Source organism: Scyliorhinus torazame, chromosome 10, assembly GCF_047496885.1.
Source record: "Scyliorhinus torazame isolate Kashiwa2021f chromosome 10, sScyTor2.1, whole genome shotgun sequence".
Taxonomy (NCBI): domain Eukaryota; kingdom Metazoa; phylum Chordata; class Chondrichthyes; order Carcharhiniformes; family Scyliorhinidae; genus Scyliorhinus; species Scyliorhinus torazame.
The window spans coordinates 244,025,749-244,046,716 of NC_092716.1; the positions used below are offsets into that span (position 1 = coordinate 244,025,749).

The 20,968-nt window shown below is 45.6% G+C and overlaps 1 protein-coding gene across 4 annotated transcripts in view; it reads left to right on the forward strand.

Annotated features, from left to right (window-relative positions):
* The window catches only part of ckap5 (cytoskeleton associated protein 5), a 188,275-nt gene that overhangs the window by 114,085 nt on the left and 53,222 nt on the right, over positions 1-20,968 (forward strand). For all 4 annotated transcript variants that reach the window (XM_072466631.1, XM_072466633.1, XM_072466634.1 and 1 more), the window contains exons 28-32: positions 8,523-8,648; positions 8,860-9,009; positions 14,979-15,182; positions 16,707-16,842; positions 20,550-20,743. In XM_072466631.1, coding sequence (XP_072322732.1) covers positions 8,523-8,648; positions 8,860-9,009; positions 14,979-15,182; positions 16,707-16,842; positions 20,550-20,743 — 810 coding nt within the window. The remainder of the gene's footprint in view (positions 1-8,522; positions 8,649-8,859; positions 9,010-14,978; positions 15,183-16,706; positions 16,843-20,549; positions 20,744-20,968) is intronic.

A 20,968-nucleotide genomic window follows, 5' to 3' on the forward strand; every position in this document is an offset into this window, starting at 1 on the left:
TTAAATACATAAAAAGGATGAGCGAGGCCAAAGTGAACATAGGCCCCTTATGAGATTGGGGAAATAATAAAGGGGAACCAGGAAATGGCAGAAATAAACAAATACTTTGCGTCAGTCTTCACTGTGGAAGACCATATTCCAAAAATAAATAATCATCAGGCAGAAGGGTAGGAGGAAATAAATACAATAACAATCGCTAAGGAAAAGCTACTAGGAAAATTAAAGGGGTTAAAGTCGATAAGTCCCCTGAACTTGATTGGTTGCATTCCAGGATATTAAAGGACGTAGCTGCAGAGATAGTGGATGCACTGGTAGTAATCTTCCAAGAATCCTTTAAATTCTGGAAAAGGCCCAGAGGATTGAAAACTACCAATGTAATATCTAAAAGGAGGGAGATAAAAAACAGTAACTATAGGCCAGTTAGCTTAACTTCTGTCATTGGGAAAATCCATTATAAAGAATGTAATAGCAAAGCATTTAGAAATGCATAAATAGCAAGCAGAGTTAGCATTCATGTTGAGAGGGCTAGAATACAAGACCAGGGACATATTTCTGAGGCTATACAAGGGTCTGGTCAGACTCCATTTGGAGTATTGTGAGCAGATTTGGGCCCCGTATCTAAGAAAGGATGTGCTTGCCTTTGAAAGAGTCCAGAAGAGAGTCACAAGAATGATCCCTGGAATGAAGAGCTTGTCGTATGAGGAACGGTTGAGGTCTCTGGGTCTGTACTCGTTGGAGTTTAGAAGGATGATGGGGGATCTTATTGAAACTTACAGGATACGACGTGGCCTGGATAGAGTGGACGTGGAGAGGATGTTTCCACTTGTAGGAAAAACTAGAACCAGAGGATACAATCTCCGACTAAAGGGCCGTCCTTCAAAACAGAGATGAGGAGGAAGTTCTTCAGCCAGAGGGTGGTGAATCTGTGGAACTCTTTTCCACAGAAGGCTGTGGAGGCCAAATCACAGTGTCTTTTAAGACCGAGATAGATAGGTTCTTGATTAATAAGGGGATCGGGGGTTATGGGGAGAAGGCAGGAGAGTGGGGTTGATAAAAATATCAGCCATGATTGAATGGCGGAGTGGACATGATGGGCTGAGTGGCCTAATTCTGCTCCTATGTCTTATGGTCTTATAGGTTCATGAGGGGGAATGCTGCCTGACAGGTTTATCAGAAGGCTTTGAGGTAGTAATGAGCAGGATAGATATAGGGGAACCAGTACATATAATATATTTGGATTTCCAAAAAGAGTTTGATAAGGCAGTGTTTTCAGACTTTTTTTCTAATCGGCTGACCTTCGCGACACCTGCCATGTTTGCTTTCCTTTAATGCAAAAGGGAAGCCTGCTTGGTCTTTGCGGTCTCAGCCCAATCAGGTTCACAGGAGAAGAGAGGGCAATGCGCATAGAAGGCGCAGACTTCAGACAGTCCCATCGTGCCGTCTTCACCTTTGTGGGAACAGAAAATCCAACCTCGCACATGTGGGTTGTCATGAAGGATAATAGCAATAAAATGCTTGTTTTATTCAGCAGTGGATGCTCCTGGCAAAGCTAACCCAGAATGCTGACAGCCTTGTAGGCTTTTGGCAAGTTTTGAATGTGCTTTTCATTTGGAGTCATCTGTAAGTTAATAACTGACTCTGGCGTCTCAACCTCAAAAGCAATTTTTCAAAGCCTGATCCGTCTCTTATTTGCAAGTACTTCCCTGCATATAAAACGCATGGGCTTTGTGTCCTTTGCATTGGCACAATTGACAAAACCATACCGTAAGAAATCATTTTTATGCTGCTTTGTTCCCGAGATAGTTTCTTCTTTGTGCAGACTGTTAGAGAGGCACTGGAGCTCTGTACAGAGTAGCACTGCTTTGTCCTGCCGTGGACACTCTCCTGAGCAGTGGTCCAGCAGATTCAGAAGTAGAGATCCTGGTCAGTAGGTACTGTGCCTATCTGTGTTTCTGGCTGTCTCTTTCCTGGAAGAAAACTATTTGTCTTCACAGTCCTCTTGCCTTGCCAGTAGCTAGAAAATGGAAGAAGCTCTCCATCATTTAGCAGCGAAAGCACGTATATACAGGGCGTTTGACGTCCAGTGTACTTGCAGGGTGTGTGACCAGCTCACTGCTACTGCTTATGACTGCACACTACCTCATTTCCTTCTCATTTAAAAGATGGCATGGCACCATCATCAATAAAAATGCCCGTAGCAGCCAATTGGCACTTTTCCTACTATCCGGACCAACGTGGGAGCGCTGCGACCAATCGCTCCGTGTTCACAACCCACACTTCGAAAAGCCCTGCGATAAGGGTACCACACAAGGCTACTTAATAAGAGCCCATGATGTTAGGGATTGTATATTAGCATGAGTAGAGGAGTGGCAGACAAATAGAAGACAGAGTTGGGATAAGAGGGGCAGTTTCAGGATGCAATCTAACTAGTGGAGTGCCACAGGTATCTATTCTGGGGTCAGTTATTTATAATGGTGGGAAGGCAAATGGTGAGGATGACTTGATAGTCTACAGGGGGAAAAAAGCCAGGTAAAATGAGTGGGCAAAAACTTGTCAGATGTAATGTGAAGTTATGCACTTTAATAGGAAGAATAAAAGAGCTGAATATTATTTAAATGGAGGAATACTGCATGCAGCAGCAGCACAGATATTTTGGGGTCCTCGTGCAATAATCACAAAGCTAGTATGCAAGTTCAGGTAAATTGGGAAGGCAAAAGAAATGTTGGCCTATATTTCAAGGAGAAACCTGCTAAAACTGTACAAGGCACTTGTTAGACCACACCTGAAATACTGTGAACAATTTCAGATACCTTTTTTAAGGAAGGATATATATATTTAAAAAAATATATATTTCAAATTTTCAACCAGTCCAACCACTCCAACCAGAAAAAAAATAAAGCACAAAACAAGCAAAAATTATACATGAGATTTCCAACGAAATACAATAACCCCCACTTAACAAATAAACACGCCAGTAAGGAAAACGCCCCACTCTAACCTAAACAAAACCGAAAAACAAAATGCCCCCGCCCGGTTGCTGCTGCTGTTGACCTCCACCTAACGTTCCGCGAGAAAGCCTAGGAACGGTTGCCACCGCCTGGAGGACCCCTGCACAGACCCTCGCAAGGCAAACTTTATCCTTTCCAGCTTGATGAACCCTGCCATATCGTTAATCCAAGCCTCCACGCTTGGGGGGCTTCGCATCCCTCCACATCAGTAGGATCCTCCGCCGGGCTACCAGGGATGCAAAGGCCAGATCACCAGCCTCTTTCGGCTCCTGCACTCCCGGCTCGTCCGCTACCCCAAAAATGCTATCCCCTAGCTCGGCTTGACCCGGGTGTTCACCACTTTGGACATAGTCCTCACAAAGCCCCTCCAGAACCCTCCAGCGCCGGTCATGTCCAGAACATGTGGGTGTGATTTGCTGGGCTCCCTGAAAACCTCCCACACCTGTCTTCCACCCCCAAATAAACCTACTCATCCTCGCCCCTGTCATATGCGCCCTCTGGACAACTTTGAACTGTATTAGGCTGAGCCTGGCACAAGAGGAGGAAGAATTAACCCTACTCAGGGCATCAGCCCACAGATCTTCATCCAGCTCCTACTCCCACTTACCCTTTAACGCCTCCACCGCCTCCTGCAGTTCCCGATAGATCACCGAGACCTTGCCTTCTCCGACCCATACACCCAAAATCACCCTGTTCTGAATCCTTCGTGCTGGGAGCAGTGGAAATTTCCTCGCATGCCGTTTCACAAATGCCCTCACTTGCATGTACCTAAAAGCATTCCCGGGAGGTAACCCAAATTTCTCTCCTAGCGCCCCAAGGCTCGCAAAAGTCCCATCGATGAATAGGTCCCCCATTCTTTTAATCCCAGCCCGCTGCCAGCTCAGAAACCCCCATCCATCCTACCCGGAAGGAACCTGTGGTTCTCTCGCATCGGGGACCAGACCGAGGCCCCTATGTCGCCTCCATTGCCCCCAGATCTTCAGAGTCGCTGCCACCAGCGCCCCCAGACTCGTACCCACACAAGACGCCGCCTCTAGCCTCTTCCACGCATCCCCCTCTCTCTCCATTACCCACTTGCGGATCATCGCCTCATTAGCTGCCCAATAAAACCTTCCCCCGTCCCTGCTACTCTTCAAAAACACCCTCTTCACCCTCAGGGTCTTATTCGCCCATATGAATCCCATTATACTCCTGCTTACCCGTTTTAAAAAAGCCTTGGGTATTAGGATGGGCAGGCACTGGAACACAAACAGGAATCTCGGGAGGACTGTCACCTTGACCGACTGCACCCTACCCGCCAGGGAGAGTGGCAGCATATCCCATCTCTTGAAGTCCTCCTCCATCTGTTCCACCAACCGTGTCAAATTGAGCTTGTGCAGGGCCCCCCAGCTCCCAGCTACCTGGATCCCCAGGTATCAGAAGCTCCTCTCCGCCCTCTTCAGCGGTAGCTCGTCTATCCCCTTTCGCTGCTCCCCCACATGCACCACAAAGAGCTCACTCTTCCCCACGTTGAGCTTATAGCCCGAGATGTCCCCAAACTCCCTAAGGATCCGCATAACCTCCGCCATCCTCTCCACTGGGTCTGCAACATATAACAACAGGTCATCAGCATAACGACACCCGGTGTCGTCCCCGCCCCCCCGACCAACCCCTCCAGTTCCTAGACTCCCTCAGTGCCATGGCCAGCGGCTCAATTGCCAGTGCAAACAACAAGGGGGATAAGGGACACCCTTGCCTCGTCCCGCGGTACAACCCAAAGTGCTCTGACCTCTGCCGGTTCATAGCTGCACTCGCCACTGGGACCCTATATAACAGCCTGACCCATCTTATGAACCCTTCCCCGAACCCAAACCTCCCAAGCACTTTCTAGAGATACTCCCACTCTACCTGATCAAAGGCCTTCTCCGCGTCCATAGCCGCCACTACCTCCACTTCCCCCTCCACCGAGGGCATCATGATCACATTTAAGAGCCTCCGCACATTCGTGTTTAACTGCCTGCCCTTCACAAACCCCGTCTGGTCCTCATGGATCACCCCCGGGACACAGTCCTCAATCCTCGTAGCCAGCACCTTCACCAACAACTTAGCGTCTACATTGAGGAGCAATATCTGCCTATACGATCCACATTGCAATGGATCCTTATTCCGCTTCAAAATCAACGAGGTCAGTACCCGGGACATTGTTGGGGGCAGGGTCCCCTCCTCCCTCGCCTCATTAAAAGTCCTCACCAGCAACGGGCCCAGCAGATCCACATACTTTCTGTAAAATTCAACTGGGAACCTGTCTGATCCCGGGGCCTTCCCGCCTGCATGCTCTCCAATCCTTTAACCAGCTCCTCCAGCCCAATCGGCGCCGCCAAACCAGCCACCTGCTCCTCCCCCACCTTCTGGAACCTCCTTTGGTCCAAGAATCGCCACATCTCTCCCCCCCCCCCCCCCCCCCACCACTCCGGGGGCACAGACCTATACAGATCCCCATAGTAGTCCCTAAATACCTCGTTTATTCTCACCGCACTCCGCACAGTATTCCCCCGTCTATCTCTAATTCCATCAATCTCCCTCGCTGCCTCCCTCTTACGAAGCTGATATGCCAGCATCCGGCTCGCTTTCTACCCATACTCGTATACCGCCCCCTGCATTTTCCTCCACTGTGCCTCTGCGTTTCCTATGGTCAATAGATCAAATTCCGTTTGGAGATTTTGTCGCTCTCTCAGCAGCCCCTCCTCAGGGGCCTCTGCATAGCTCCTGTCCACCCATAATGTCTCCCCCCACCAATCTCTCCCTCTCCCTCCACTCTCTCTTCTCCCTATGGGCCCTAATGGAAATGAGCTCTCCCCTAACCACTGCCTTCAGAGCCTCCCAGACTACCCCCACCTGCACCTCCCCATTGTCATTGGCCTCCATGTATCTTTGAATATACCCCCGGATCCGCCCACACACCACCTCATCTGCCAACAGACCCACATTGAGGCGCCACAACGGGCGCTGGTCAAGGAAGGATATATTGACATTGGAGGCAGTCGAGAGAAGGTCTACTATAGTCCTCAATGGAGTACAGTCACAAGTGGAGTACCACAAGGATCTGTTCTGGGGCCGTTGCTGTTTGTCATTTTTATCAATGACCTAGAGGAAGGCACAGAAGGGTGGGTGAGTAAATTTGCAGATGATACTAAAGTCGGTGGTGTTGTCGATAGTGTGGAAGGATGTAGCAGGTTACAGAGGGATATAGATAAGCTGCAGAGCTGGGCTGAGAGGTGGCAAATGGAGTTTAATGTAGAGAAGTGTGAGGTGATTCACTTCGGAAGGAATAACAGGAATGCGGAATATTTGGCTAATGGTAAAGTTCTTGAAAGTGTGGCTGAGCAGAGGGATCTAGGTGTCCATGTACATAGATCCCTGAAAGTTGCCACCCAGGTTGATAGGGTTGTGAAGAAGGCCTATGGAGTGTTGGCCTTTATTGGTAGAGGGATTGAGTTCCGGAGTCGGGAGGTCATGTTGCAGCTGTACAGAACTCTGGTCCGGCCGCATTTGGAGTATTGCGTACAGTTCTGGTCACCGCATTATAGGAAGGACGTGGAGGCTTTGGAGCGGGTGCAGAGGAGATTTACCAGGATGTTGCCTGGTATGGAGGGAAAATCTTATGAGGAAAGGCTGACTGACTTGAGGTTGTTTTCGTTGGAGAGAAGAAGGTTAAGAGGAGACTTAATAGAGGCATACAAAATGATCAGGGGGTTGGATAGGGTGGACAGTGAGAGCCTTCTCCCGCGGATGGATATGGCTGGCACGAGGGGACATAACTTTAAACTGAGGGGTAATAGATATAGGACAGAGGTCAGAGGTAGGTTCTTTACGCAAAGAGTAGTGAGGCCGTGGAATGCCCTACCTGCTACAGTAGTGAACTCGCCAACATTGAGGGCATTTAAAAGTTTATTGGATAAACATATGGATGATAATGGCATAGTGTAGGTTAGATGGCTTTTGTTTCGGTGCAACATCGTGGGCCGAAGGGCCTGTACTGCGCTGTATTGTTCTATGTTCTATGTTCTATGTACTAGGTTGATTCTGGGTACGGAGGAATTTTCTTATGAGGAGAGGTTGAGTAGATTGGGGCTGTACTCATTGGAGTTTAGAAGAAAGGTGACCTTAATGAGACATATAGGATTCTTGGGGGCTTTACCGGGTAGATGCTGTGAGGATTTTTTCTCTTGTGGGAGAGTCTAGGCCCAGAGGGCATAATCAAAGAGTAAGGGGTCACCCATTTAAGACCGAGATGAGGAGGAATTTCTTCTGAGAGTAGTTAACTTGTGGAACTCTTTTACCACAGAGGCCTGTAGAGGCTGGGTTGTTAAGCATGTTCAAGGCTGAGATGGACAGATTTTTATTCAGTGAGGGAATCTAGGGTTATGGGGATAAGGCTGAAAAGTGGAGTTGAAGATTATATCAGATCAGCCAAGATGTCATTGAGTGGTGGAGCAGACCTGATCGGCCGAGTGGCCCACGTCTCCTGTATCTTGTGATCTTATCTTGCTAACTGGGGCGTCATGGTGGCACAGTAATCAGCACTGCAGCCTCAGTGACCCGGGTTCAATTCCAGCCTTGGGTTACTGTGTGGAGTTTACACTTCCCCTGTCTGCATGGGTTTCCTCCGGATGCACCGGTTTCGCACCCATAGTCCAAAGATGTGCAGCTTGGGTGGATTGACCATGCTAAATTGCTCATTAGTGTCCAGAGATATGCAGGTTAGGTGGGGTTAGGGGAATTGGGCAGGAGTGGGCCTTGGTGGGGTGTTCTTTCAGAGGGTTGGTGCAGACTTGATGGGGCAGAATGGCCTCCTTTTGCACTGTAGGAATTCTATGATTCTAGTACCTGATATCTGAAATAATTTTGCTTATTGGCTTACTTCCCTCTTGAAAGTTCCCAGCTAAGGGTTTATCCGGCAATTGGCTAGAAGGGCTAAGTTCCCCATGACAATTGCGCTCTACCATGAACCATCCAACAAGTGATTTACATCGCTAACTTCAGATGATTATGCCAGTTTTACATTCCTAGTAACTCTGAAAGAGTTAGAAGGTAAAAAAAGGCACTTAATTTAGCGTAAATAATTTTAAGACCTAGACCGAGCCCTACCTGCACAGGATTTCCCCATCCTGACTTGACCAGCCCTGACCCCTCTCTAGCCCAACTAACTCCACACCCTCTCACCGATGTCTGAACCCCACATCACGTTCACTTGCTCAGAAACCTTCCTTTCAATGGCACTATTAAACGCACCTCATTTATGGCAGCTAGTGCAATAAAACAAAAGGGTGGGGTGGGTTGTGAGAGAGAGAAATGTCCTCCTTCCCTCTGCTCCTTTTACATTTCGCTGCTGGAGCTGGGACAGTCAAGCACGATGACCCTTTGAGCAACAGTCTGATTCCTAATATTGTACTGTGTAATGTTCAAATTGTTTTGTATTTGCAAACGTCAATGAATATCATGGTTTTTATTGTGAAATAATCTTTACTTTTCCAGCCTGGAATTGGTAAGAAAGTGCTAAGTAAGCCAAATCTTAAGGATGATGAGGATAAATCAGGACCAATCTTCATAATTATTCCCAATGCAAAAGAGCAAAGAGTAAAGGATGAGAGAACTTTAAAGGTGAGATTTTGAGCCACCTTTGTCCCTTAATTTAAAATAACTTTTGGATAACAGTTCAGCCTGTATTTTGAATAGAATCAGCTTTTTAGAATGATGATATGGAAATCTTTTGCATCAGGTATAAAATCGTGCTTTGAGATATTATATATATATATATATATACAATGAAATCTCATATTACTGATTAAATGTGTGCTTGTGTTTATATTAGGTGTTGAAATGGAACTTTACAACACCACGCGATGAGTATACAGAGCAACTGAAAACTCAAATGTCTAGCTGTGTAGCCAAGTGGGTGCAAGATGAGATGTTTCATCCAGATTTTCATCATCACATTAAAGCTTTAACAGCTTTGCTGGAGGTAAACTGCTTTAAGGAAGGGGGGAGTAATTTTCCAGATTGCTCCATCAAGTTTACTACTACATTTCTGTCCTGAGGTTGATTTTTATTTGATCTATTCATATACAAAACTTCACTTTATCACACTCAGCTTTTTTTTAAATGGTGCGTTTTGGCAAATTTGATTTCAATAGTAAATGTCAATTTCTGTTCTGTATTGAAAAGTATCTGAATTGTGGGTTAATTGCAAGCTAGTGAAGAACATTATTTTGTTATTTCCAAGGAGTCGCTGGAATTGCCGATCGACTAACTCCAAATGTTAAGGGTGGAAGTTTCTAGTATAGTAATAATGCTTTTGTACCTGCACATACTCATTTTAAATATGTTAAATCTGAGCAGTATATACTTTGCCTCTGGCAGGAGGGTCTAGAATATAGGATTGCAGAGGGTGGTGGATCTATTGAATTTTCTACCGCCGAAAGCTATTGAGGCCAAATTACTAAATATATTTAAGGAGGAATTTGGTTTCTAGACTCCATAGGTGTTGAGGGGCATGGCGCTGAGGTAGAGGATCATGTTGGAGCAAGCAGAAAGGGCCAAATGGCCTACTCCTATGTTTCTATGTATAGATATCATTCCATAAAACCATTGAATTTACAGTGCAGAAGGAAGCCATTCGACCCATCAAGTCTGCACCGACCCTTGGAAAGAGCACCCTACTTAAGCCCACGCCTCCACCCTACCCCCATAACCCAGTAATACCACCATTCAATCAGCCTGAACTAGATTCATCATTTTTAGCTCACCTTTGCTCCATTTCAGATTTTCAAATGTGTGGGAATGCTAATGAAATTTCAGAATCCTTCAAATTATTTTGTCGGTGGTTCTTTCAGAAATACAGCTTTTGCACACTCCCACTTTTTCCTCTTTCTAGTAGGTGTTCAAATTTAATTAAAGATTCATGAATGCTACTTATACTGACTTCACTAGTTCTCCAAAACGACTTCATGGCTTTTTAGAATATTTTTAGGGTTTCACAGGCTATTCCAAAGCTTTGTTGACAGCTGTAGAAACTGTTTTGAGGATGTGGGATTATTTTTTGATGATTAGAGATCTGGGAGTTGGCCTGTCAGAATGATTGGATGTGTGTCGGTTCCATGAAAATAGAGCTTATTGGTTTGGTTATAATTGGGACTATATTTTTTTGCTTGTTTTCACTGTTTAAGTAGACTTGATCATCTTGAACAAAACCATCTGGTAAAATGTCAAAAGTCATTGTAGCAGGACAGTCATTATTGGTAACTCTTCTGACAATTGATTTCCCTGGCTGGGTTTGTACTTTCTGACATTTGATGAGTTATTGGTAATACCTTTAGCAATTGCAGTACAAATAACCCATCAAAAATTTCAGAAGTTTTTGTTGCTTGAGGAGGTCTGTCTCCCTACTCATCACATTGAAGGATTGTTAATACAGAGTGCAGTCTGGACCAGGAAGTTTTATGTCAGAATTCAAAAGTTTAATTTCTCTCCCACTTTGTTCAAAACAAAGGTGAAAGGACGTCCGGGTGCGGCTATGCAGAGCTAGGTCACATATTCGGTAGCTCCCGCTTGGAATGGACTTTTGGGCTCTTTTACAGGGCCCCCACGGCATTTGTTTGACATTTCCCGGTGTGGGAAGAAGACTAACATTCCCCTGACAGTGTCCCCCAGGAATGTTATGTCTTTTGGTTACCAGACCCGGCAGAAACAGTAAAAGATTTGTCTGTAACTGCAGGGGAGAGAGGAGCCTCTTCCAGCATGCAGGCGGGGGAAGGGCAAACTTGAAGCTGCAACCTGACTTGAGGGCCTCTAATAAAGGTTAATTCTAACAGCAGAGGGAACGACTGTGAAGAGATCTACCAAGGCCATTGAAGAAGTGGGGACGAGGCTACTGGTGGCGACCATGGAGGAGTAGGTCGCGCATTTGGCAGCTCCCGTCTGGAACTTACACTCAGACCTTTTTCAGGAGTTTTCACAGACTTTTTGGGGCAGATTGGTGAAGCGAACACTGCCAAAAGGATTCCCTCTCGATACTTCCGGTTGCGGCTATGCGGAGCTAAGTCGCACATTCGGCGGCTCCCGCAAAAATGGACTTTTGGGCTCTTTTCAGGGCCCCCAGGGGCACTTTTTCGACGTTTCCCGGTGTGGGAAGGAGTTAATAAAAGCTCCCCGTCAGTATATGGCTTTAACTGGGAGCGGAGCGACTAAAAAAGTGGTGGTGAACCCATTGCATTGTTTTGGGTTTCTTTTTCTGTGTTTTTCTCTTTCGGGTTGGGGAGGGTGGATGGGGCGGGTTGGGCACTGTTTTGGTTGGTGGCGGGGCCTGGTAGGTGGAGAGCGCGGGCTTTTTTCCCGCGCCGAAGACTGGGGGGCGGGGAAGCGAGGATTGTTTCCCGCACTTAGAATGGAGGGGGGAGGGGGAGAGCCTGTCGATGGGGAGCAGGAGAGGAGGGTGTGCCACACAATGGGAGGAGTCGAAGGAGGCGGGAATGGCCGGGGTCAGCAGGAGTCAGCTGACTTGCGGAAGTGCAATGGGGGGAGTAAACCAGCTAGGCTGGGTCCTAGCCGGGGGAGGGGGGGGGGGGGCGTGGGTGGGGGGGAATAAAGTTGCTGCTGCTAAGGTCAAGGAGGAGCTGGAGCGAGTGGGGGGGGTTGAGACGGGGGCAAGCCGCTGTGGGGAACGGGCCGGGTGCGGGCGCGTGGCTGGCCGAGGAGGGGTCATGGCTAGTCGGCGGGGGAGGGGGGCGGGTAGCCCCCTGATCCGGCTGATAACCTGGAATGTAAGGGGACTGAATGAGCCGGTTAAGCGGGCCCGCGTGTTCGCGCACCTGAAGGGGCTTAAGGCGGGTGTGGTTATGCTCCAGGAGACACACCTGAAGGTGGCAGACCAGGTAAGACTGAGGAAAGGGTGGGTAGGTCAGGTGTTTCACTCGGGGCTAGATGCTAAAAATCGAGGAGTGGCGATCTTGGTGGGAAAGAAGGTGCCTTTCGAGGCGTCGAGCATTGTGGCAGATAATGGCGGTAGGTACATAATGGTAAGTTGCAGGGAGAGAGGGTGGTACTGGTCAATGTGTATGCTCCGAACTGGGACGATGCGGGTTTTATGCGGCGTATGTTGGGTCGGATCCCAGACTTGGTAGTGGGGGACCTGATAATGGGGGGAGACTTTAACACGGTGTTGGATCCGGCACTGGATCGCTCCAGGTCTAGGACGGGTAGGAAGCCGGCGGCGGCTAGAGTGTTGCGGGGATTTATGGACCAAATGGGAGAGGTGGACCCTTGGCGATTTGCAAGGCCGGGGGCTAGGGAATTTTCATTCTTCTCACATGTCCATAAGGCTTATTCTCGAATCGACTTTTTCATTTTGAGTAGGGCACTGATAGCGAGAGTAGAGGATACCGAGTATTCGGCAATAGCCATTTCGGACCACGCCCCGCATTGGGTGGACTTGGAGATGGGGAGGAGAGGGACCAGCGCCCGCTGTGGCGCTTGGAGGTGGGGCTGTTGGCGGACGAGGAGGTGAGCGAGCGGGTCCGAGGAAATATAGAGGGGTACTTGGAGACCAACGACAACGGGGAGGTCCGAGTGGGGATGGTATGGGAGGCACTGAAGGCGGTGGTGAGGGGAGAGCTGATCTCCATTAGGGCCCACAAGGAGCGGGGGGGGTGGGGGAGATGGTGAGGGTAGACAGGAGGTATGCGGAAGAGCCAGAGGAAGGATTGTTGAGGAAGAGGCGCAGCCTCCAGGCCGAATTCGACCTGGTGACTACCAGGAAGGCGGAGGTGCAGTGGAGGAAGGCCCAGTGGACGGTCTAAGAGTATGGGGAAAAGGCAAGCCGGATGCTGGCGGCCCTCATAATTTGGGGGCAGTGGAGGCGGCATAGGGGGGAAGTTGGGGCCTCGGCGTGGACCCCATTACAGGGGAACCATCGGTTCGCCCCAGGAAGAACAGGTGGAGGGTTTTCGGGGTGGCACAGGGCAGGGATACGAAAGTTGGGGGACCTGTTTGTGGATGGGAAGTTCGCGAGCTTGGGTGAGCTGGAGAAGTACGCCCCCCCCCCCCCCCCCCCCCCGGGAACACCTTCAGGTACTTGCAGGTAAGGGCGTTTGCCAGACGGCAGGTGGTGGAATTCCCGCGGCTACTGCCACACACCGTACAGCCTCTCGGGGGTGTGCGTGGGAGTGGGGAAGATCTCGGAAACTTACCAGGTGATGCAGGAGGAGGAGGAGGCCTTGGTGGTGGCGTTGAAAGGTAAGTGGGAGGAGGAGTTGGGAGAGGAGTTCGAAGAGGGGACGTGGGCAGATTCCCTCGGGAGGGTGAATTTTTCCTCTTCGTGCGCGAGGCTCAGCCTCATACAGTTTAAGGTGCTTCACAGGGCACACATGACCGGATCAAGGATGAGCCGGTGCTTTGGGGGTGAGGACAGGTGTGTGACGTGCTCAGGGAGCCCAGCAAATCACACCCATATGTTCTGGGCATGCCTTACTTTATTTTTGTTTGTTGTTTACACAGGGGTTCACTTTATTTTTGTTTGTTATTTACACTGGAGGGTCTGAGGGGGTGTATACACCTGTTGTGTTAAGTCGGGGTGTTAATGTTAATTTATTATTTATGTACGGGGGGAGGGGTTTGGGGGGGGGTTGCTTTTTTAGATTGTGTTTTGTACTTAACCCTGTTGGGTTCTTTTTTCTTTCTCATTTTGTTATTGATATTATATGAAAACCTTAAATAAAAACACAGGTGAAAGGAAATTCCTAGTAACAGCAGAGACTATCAATAGTTTCTAAGGAAATTGGATGACCACTTGAGGGAGATAAACTTCAACTCTCTGGAATAAAGCAGAGAATTAGAACTGCCTGGATTCCCCTACGGAGAGCTGGCACAACTTGATGGGTCAGATGGCCTCCCGTACTGCAATGACATTGACTAAAGATGGAATTGCACCTTTTTAAAAAAAATAAAATAAAAATAAATTTTTTTTATTTTTTTTAATTTTTTTTATACAGTACCCAATTCATTAAAACAAAATTTTTTTTTGCAATTTAGCGTAGCCAATCCACCTATCCTGCACGTTTTTAGGTTGGGGCAAAACCCCACGCAAACACGGGGAGAATGTGCAAACTCCACACAGTTATTTCGAGCCAGGATCGAACCTGGGACCTCGGTGCCGTGAGGCAGCAGTGCGAACCACTGCACCACCGTGCTGCCCTGGAATTGAAACTTTGATATCAAATCCGATGCATATGATATCAAATCAGATACATAAAGTGGTCAAAGAAGAAGGATTGGACGAAGAGAAAACAGATGAAGAAAAAAGTACCTTTTTAAAAAAAAAAAAAAATCGCTAACCCCAATTAAACTGATGTAAAGGTTGATTTTTATTGCCAGTGTTAGTATGACAGTGATCAGTATCATCATGCTGTCAAAAGGGTACTTCGAATGAAATGAACATACCTGTACTTTGGTGCTTTGTTTATATCTGGCATTCAAGCAACTTTATGCTGCTCCGTTTGACTGGGTAACTATACCGGATCATTTTTTGTGCATTGTGGAATGAGGCTTCTGGATCTTCTCACTTCACTGTGCCCACCTGAAATCTGTTCATTTCTGCATGGAAAGTGCCCTTTGCCTCAATTTTACAGTAGATTCTGGCTCGATAGTTCAACATTGTTTTAAAGTGTTTTTTTTTACTTGTTTATGTTGTACTGGATTTGAAAACTTATATTGAGTATTTACTTTTCTTCCGATGGAAAAACCTTAAATTAACTTGTGCAAACTTATAGCTGAATAGTAGTAGGAGGTTTCAGGAGGCAGTAAACTACTTTGGAGAAGAAACTATTTTGGGGATTGAGCATTACGTGTGTGAAATGTTTCATGCAGCTTGGAAGAGACCAGGTAATAAGATCTCCTGATCATAACTATTGGATAAAATTGCACTTTATTTTCCCTTAGCACTTGGAAAGTGAAACAGAGGGGGTCGTTGGTTGCCTGGATCTTATTTTGAAGTGGTTGACCCTACGGTTTTTTGACACCAACACAACTGTACTGATGAAAGTCCTGGAATACTTAAAACTAATATTTACAGTGCTGAGCAAAGAAGATTATCATTTAACTGATAATGAGGCATCTTCGTTCATCCCCTATCTAATCAACAAGGTAAATTGATGTTTAATTTTTAAATGGAATAAACTTTTTATTGAAGATGGGATTAACCAAAGAGCTTAAAGCAGTGATGTAGGATAAGCATGCTTGGCTGCTAAATGGCAAGTAACATTTGTGCTATGCAACATTCAAGCAACTTGTCATCTCCAATGAAAATCTCACCACCTCTGACAATTCAATGGCAATACCAGCACAGAATTTCCCCCACAGTAAACATCCTGACAGGCACAATTGACTAGAAACATAACTGAACCAAGCACACTTACTGTGGTTACAAGAACAGGTCAATGGCTGGGTATGCTGTGGTGAGTGACGCACCACCTGACTGCCCCAAATCCTATCCACCATCCACAAGGCACAAGTCAGTGTGATGGAATACTCTCCTCTTGCATGTAAGAGTATAGCTGTGACAACACTGAAGAGGTTCAACACTATCCAGAACCATGCACCTCGTAAACATTTATTCCTTCCAGAACCGGCATACCATGACTGCAGAGTGTACTGTCTAAAAGATGTGCAGCAACACCTCACCAAGGCTCCCTTTGGTAGAACCTCAAACTTATAACTAACTGCCAAAAGATCAAGGGAGAAATGCATGCGTTCCACTCTACAACTTAAACTATGCTGACTTGAAATATGATGCTATTCCTCGATCACTGCTGGGCTAAAATCCTGGGACTCCCTCTTCAACAGCACTGTGAGTGGAGCTTCACATGAATTGCAGCAGTTGAAGAGGGTGGCTCAACGGCATCTTCATGAGGGCCATTAGGGATGAGCGATAAATGGTGGCCTTGCCTTCCATTATGGAAAGTATTTTTTTAATTTACCAGAAAGATAAATTCAGAATTATATTATAGATTCAAGAAGTACAATGGCCTGACTGGAACCATAGATTTTGGAGTAAATGTACATTACCCATCAATTGTCAGTTATTAAAAATAACAACAGAAATTGAGCATCTTAAAGGAAAACCTGTCAAGATTGTCAGAATTAATTTAGTTGAGAAGGTTAAACAAATGTACTAAATAGGATATTTGCCTTCAGCATATACCACAGCAGTAAGATGCACAATCTAGAAAGAAGTTATTTTCCAACCCATGCATTGAAAGTGGCTTTGTTTTTCTGCTTGGCTATGAAGCTGCTATGAAGCTGAATGTGTTGGCAGGGGCAATTTCAACCAACAGCTGGGATGAGGAGGAGGTGAATTTTGTGACCATATTTATTAGAATCTGGGTGAACTGGAATTTTGCTGTAGAAATTAAGTTGTGTCAAATATTTTGCATGTTTAGTAGTTTTTTCCATCTTGGAAACTCAAAGCCAAATGGTCCCTTTTCACAAATAGCTATTTTAAATAGTGCTGGCAGGTGACTGTTGAAACCAAATATTTCATATTGAAAAGTCACCACTGCTCCTAGTTAAGCACAGAGAGGCATGGGGTCAAACAATGGACTAACTACACTTGCTCAGATCAGCAAGATGAAAGAATAGCTTGTGGTTAATGTTTGTTTTCAATCATAGGTTGGGGAGCCAAAAGACCTAATTCGTAAAGATGTTCGATCCATTATGAACATGATGTGCAAAGTCTATCCAGCTAGTAAAATGTTTAATTTTATTATGGAAGGACTGAAATCTAAAAATTCAAAACAACGAGCAGGTGAGTGTGTTGTATGTATTCTACTGTTGTCGAGTTTGTTTTGTTCACTTCCCTCAACCGATGTGGGCTTGGTGCTCATGGAGGATGGCAACCAATCGCCAAGTGTGGCTAGGCTGCATCCCTACTGGCCAAGGCCGAAGGAACATATTTGTCAGACTGGACTTGTGGCAGATGTTGAAAGAATCAAACTACCTGACAGAGTCCTGTCCTCACCAGTCTACCTGTTGCCAATGCATCTACCTAGGACAGGATTGACACAAATAACCATCCCACAGGTTTTGTGGAGACAAATTCCAGTCTACACACAAAATACCCTCCATAGTGATATGTGACACTACCACCATGCTAAATAGAGTAATCCAGAACTGATCTAATTGTGCAAAACTGGGTATCCATCAATCCCCCATGGCCCTCGGCAGAAACAGAATTGTGTTCAATCTCAAAACTGCATTTTCATGATCCAGCATATCCCTCTTTCTACCATTACCATCAGGCTGGGGATCAACATAAGAGCAAGGAACAGGAGTAGGCAATTCAGCCCCTCAAGCCTGCCCCGCCAGTCAATATGATCATGGCTGAACTCGTCTCTGGCAATCTCCACTTTCCTGCCTGCTCCTCATAATCCTTCATCTCGCTATTAGTAAAAACATATCTATCTCCTCACTTTGGTATATAGAATTCCACAGATCCTCTTTAGCATTTTGTATACATCATTTAGATCTCTTCATTCTTTTAAACTCCAGCAAGTATAGGCCTAAACTGCCCAATCTCTCTTTTAAAACAAGTTCAGCATCCCTGAAATCAATCAAATGAACCTTCTCTGAACTGCCCCTCATGCATTTACATCCTTCCTAAAGTAAGGGAACCAAAACTGTGCTCAGTCCTCTGGATATGGTCTCACCAATGCTCTTTACTGCAACCCTGAGCAATCAAGCACACCTCAAAATTAGGTTCCTGCCCAATGAAGCTACAACACTGTACCACCTGCAAGCTAAATAGCTGAAGCAGCATGCAATAGACAGAGCAAAGTGTTCTGATACCCAATGGATCAGTTCAAAGATCTGCAGCCCTGTCACATCCCATGGTGGTGGACAATTAAACAACTTTATTACAATCTCTAACCAGACCCCAACAATGGCTAGGATACTGGACAAAAAACATTAATATTTTAATTTATTTTTTTGAAGACTGTGGAAAGACTATTTGCTCAAGAAGTGATTGCATGAAGAAATGGGGCTTGGGTTATTTTAAAACAAAACTTTATAACTACAATCTTAAACTTTATAACTTCAAACGCGAAAAGAACCATTTACACTTGCACCGTAAAACTACTATTCAATTTCCCATTCAACATTAAGAAAATATCTCAATCCATCTTAAACATACAAGCCCTAAAGTGATACGTTCAGTGCAAAGCAGATTCTGGCTCCGAACCCTTTCTTACTCTATCTGGAGATCTTCAAATGGCTGTTGTTTATATTTGAAACAAATGATTTGGTTTAGTCTTTCCCTTGTCTCCAGACAAGGATATTCTGATTTTAAAATAGTATCACTTTGTAAACTATCTTTCTTGGAAAATAATTGTGGACTCCGAGTCAGGCAGATGGAAACTCAGCTTCTCTTTCTCTCAAAGCTTCCCCAAGCTCTCTGTCTCTCTGCTTTTACTTGTGGACTCAATTAAAACTTACTTGTGGACTCAATAAAAACAAGGGTTGCCAGATCAGAGATCAGACTTCATTTCCAAAAGCCTTTCTCCACAGCTTCTCACAAAATGGTCCTCTGTCTCCCTGAGCTCCACCCAGCACTGACCTCACCCCTTCAAGAGGTATATCTCTGAAGGAAGGCAGCAAGTCATTAAATCTATAGGGACTTCCACCAGTCAAACTACACTAACCCCAGGCTTTTTAACCGTTAAATTGCCACTATTTAAATTCAATTTCCTAAAATCTTCCAATCATCACATTGTCAAGAGGAGGATATTAAACAACCTTTCCATCCTCAGTCTTGGGGGATCCTTGCACATTATTGCAAAGTCAAGGTTGAAACATTCACAACTATTGAGTCAGAACTGATCCATCTCCACCTACTGAAGAAGTCCCCAGTATCTCAAAGGCCTGTTTTTAGCCAACTTTATTTGTTGCACGTATATCAAGAAATGGTCAAAAGGCACTAGATGTGGCAAAAGTTACAGGCTCTACACTGAAGACTTGTGTTCCAGTATTCGGTCTGCGTCCCTAGCCAGGCTTTTCCAGTATGACACTGGCATCTACCCGATAAGTGGAGAATTGCCAAGTATGTCCTGTCTACAAAAAAAGGACAAATTAAATCAGGCTAGTTCTCGGTCTGCTCTTAATCATCAACAAAGTGATGGAATGTGTCATTGACAGAACTATCAAGGAGCACTTGATCAGCAATGACCTGCTCTTCTGTGCTCTGTTTTCCTTCTGCCAGAGGCACTTCGGTCCAAACCTCATTGCAGCTTTGGTCAAAACATGGAAGAGCTGAATTCCAAAGGTATGGTTAGAATGATTGCTGTTGGCGAAGTGTGGCCATTGAGATGCCTGTGCCAAATCTAAGCCAGTGTCAATGGGAGAAACTCTACTGCCTGGAGTCATATCTAGTACAAAGAGCTGGTTATGATTGGTGGAGGCCAATCATCTCAGCCCCAGGACATCAACAGGGTAGAGAAATAGTTCCAGCCATTTTCAGCTGCTTCATAATGACTGTGCATTGTCATTCTATTTGATATTGTTATGGCCCAGGACTTGGAAACTCCAAAGTGTATTATGAAGCTCACTTGACCTATAACATTTATGTTGAATTTGACTAGGATGTGAACAAGAGCCTTCCCTTCAGGTATGATTCATCAGACTTCCTAGGCACTTTTATCAAAACAAAGTTTATTATAAGAATGTAGTTAACATATATAAAACACTTAGCAAGAAGATGTTCTCAATTACAAACATGAAAAAAACACACAACAGCTACAGTAACCTATGTATATGACTCTTAATGAATCTCCCTAAGTAGTTCCAATTCAATAACAAAATCCAATAAAACCATAACCCCTTTCAAGGGCGTGGCCCAGCACACTGGAATCTCACTTGAATGGGACTTGTCCTTTCCCTGAGATCAGCCTCCAACCAGTAGATTCAAAACTCCTTCTGGGAAACTATGCTTATCCTTAAAGTTACCAAGGCAGTTTGCCACACCCAGTGTGCTTTCAGTACACTGGGACAGCTTTAAACTAAAAACAGGGAAACACTGCTTTTTTTTCTTCTGCAGTCTAAAGCAACAAACTGAAACCCAAACACTAAACCCCCTCTCACCTGAAGCCACAGCCCAGCTCCACCCACAAATGACATCACTGAAGCCATGCCGCAAGTCATGTGGTAAGACCAAACCTGTCTTAAAGGGACATTCATGCGACAATATTCACATTATTGAGAGTATCCTGTACAAAACTATTTCCATGTTCACTACACCCTAGGTCCCATCTTTCTCCTCCATCACCTCCCCTCTCTCTCTTTCCCCCCCCCCCCCCCCCCCCCCCCCCCGCAATGTGGTGAGTGGTCTGTTTTATTTAAATTGTCATCTTCTGAATCTTGACAGGGTTAGTCTCCCCAAATTACTGACACAGGAAGTTATCGTCGAAGAGGGTGATCATGGGACACCTGAATCCAACTCGTGCTTTTTTTTTTTTGCAGAATGTTTGGAAGAGCTGGGTGCTTTAATTGAAGTTTATGATTTGAATGTCTGTCAGCCAACTCCAGCCAAAGCGCTCAAAGAAATTGCAAGTCAGATTGGAGATAGAGATACATCTGTTCGGAATGCTGCCTTAAATACAGTGGTGACTGTCTACAACATCTGTGGAGATCAAGTTTTTAAATTGATTGGGAATGTGAGTATTTGTTTTGTTTGCTCAGGAGTGAAGAAGTATTCTTGTCTGTTTGTACAAATTAAATAAGGGCCTCAAAATAGGAAAGCACTGGATTCACATTGGCACAAGGATGCCCAGAGGTTTAAATGTATGGCTGTGTAAGGAGATGATTTCTATTCCGGATACACTGGTGCAAGTACTGGGAAAGAATGTTATTTCATTGCCATAAACTCATAAATTTGTCTG